General features: G+C 65.3%; 1 protein-coding gene across 1 annotated transcript in view; it reads right to left on the reverse strand.

Moving 5' to 3' along the window:
* FRMPD3 (FERM and PDZ domain containing 3) overlaps positions 1-74 on the reverse strand; it is a 26,182-nt gene extending 26,108 nt beyond the window's left edge. The window contains 1 exon segment of the mRNA XM_009997084.1: positions 1-74. This exon segment is cut by the window's left edge and continues 2 nt beyond it. Within this exon segment, the coding sequence (XP_009995386.1) occupies positions 1-71 (71 nt within the window). The 5' untranslated portion in view covers positions 72-74.
* Positions 75-455: the final 381 nt, after the last annotated feature.

Here is a 455-nt window from a genome sequence, read left to right on the forward strand (position 1 = left end):
GTCACCTGCCGGAGCGTGTCCGAAGGCAGCTGCCCACATTCCATATCATCGCCCCCGCGCTCCTCCGGCATCACATGGCTGCGCTGCTGGGGGGACACAGGCTGTCATGCCCCTCAGGGCAGCCCCTCCTGCTCACCCCAGTCTCTGCAGCCCTGCTCCACCTGCCTCCCACACGGCTGCCAGCGCTGTGCATCTCAGCAGCCTGCCAGGACATCACGGCTTCCCCTCTCCCCATCCTCCCTTGCAGGGCGGTGCTGCTTGGTGCCCATCCTTGCCACAGTGCCAGCAGCCCAGGCAGGGGGGCATCTGGGGAGGGAGCCCCCAAGGACAGACCGTGCTATCCTTTCCTAGCATCTGCCAGTCCCATCCCTCTCCCAGCATCTCGCTTCATTAGATGGGAGCCCTGTGCAGGACCAACTCCTGGTGCTGTGACACCACCTGAGGTCCTGTCCCAC

This window comes from Chaetura pelagica, unplaced genomic scaffold (genome assembly GCF_000747805.2).
Source record: "Chaetura pelagica isolate M959 unplaced genomic scaffold, ChaPel_1.0 scaffold344, whole genome shotgun sequence".
Lineage (NCBI taxonomy): Eukaryota > Metazoa > Chordata > Aves > Apodiformes > Apodidae > Chaetura > Chaetura pelagica.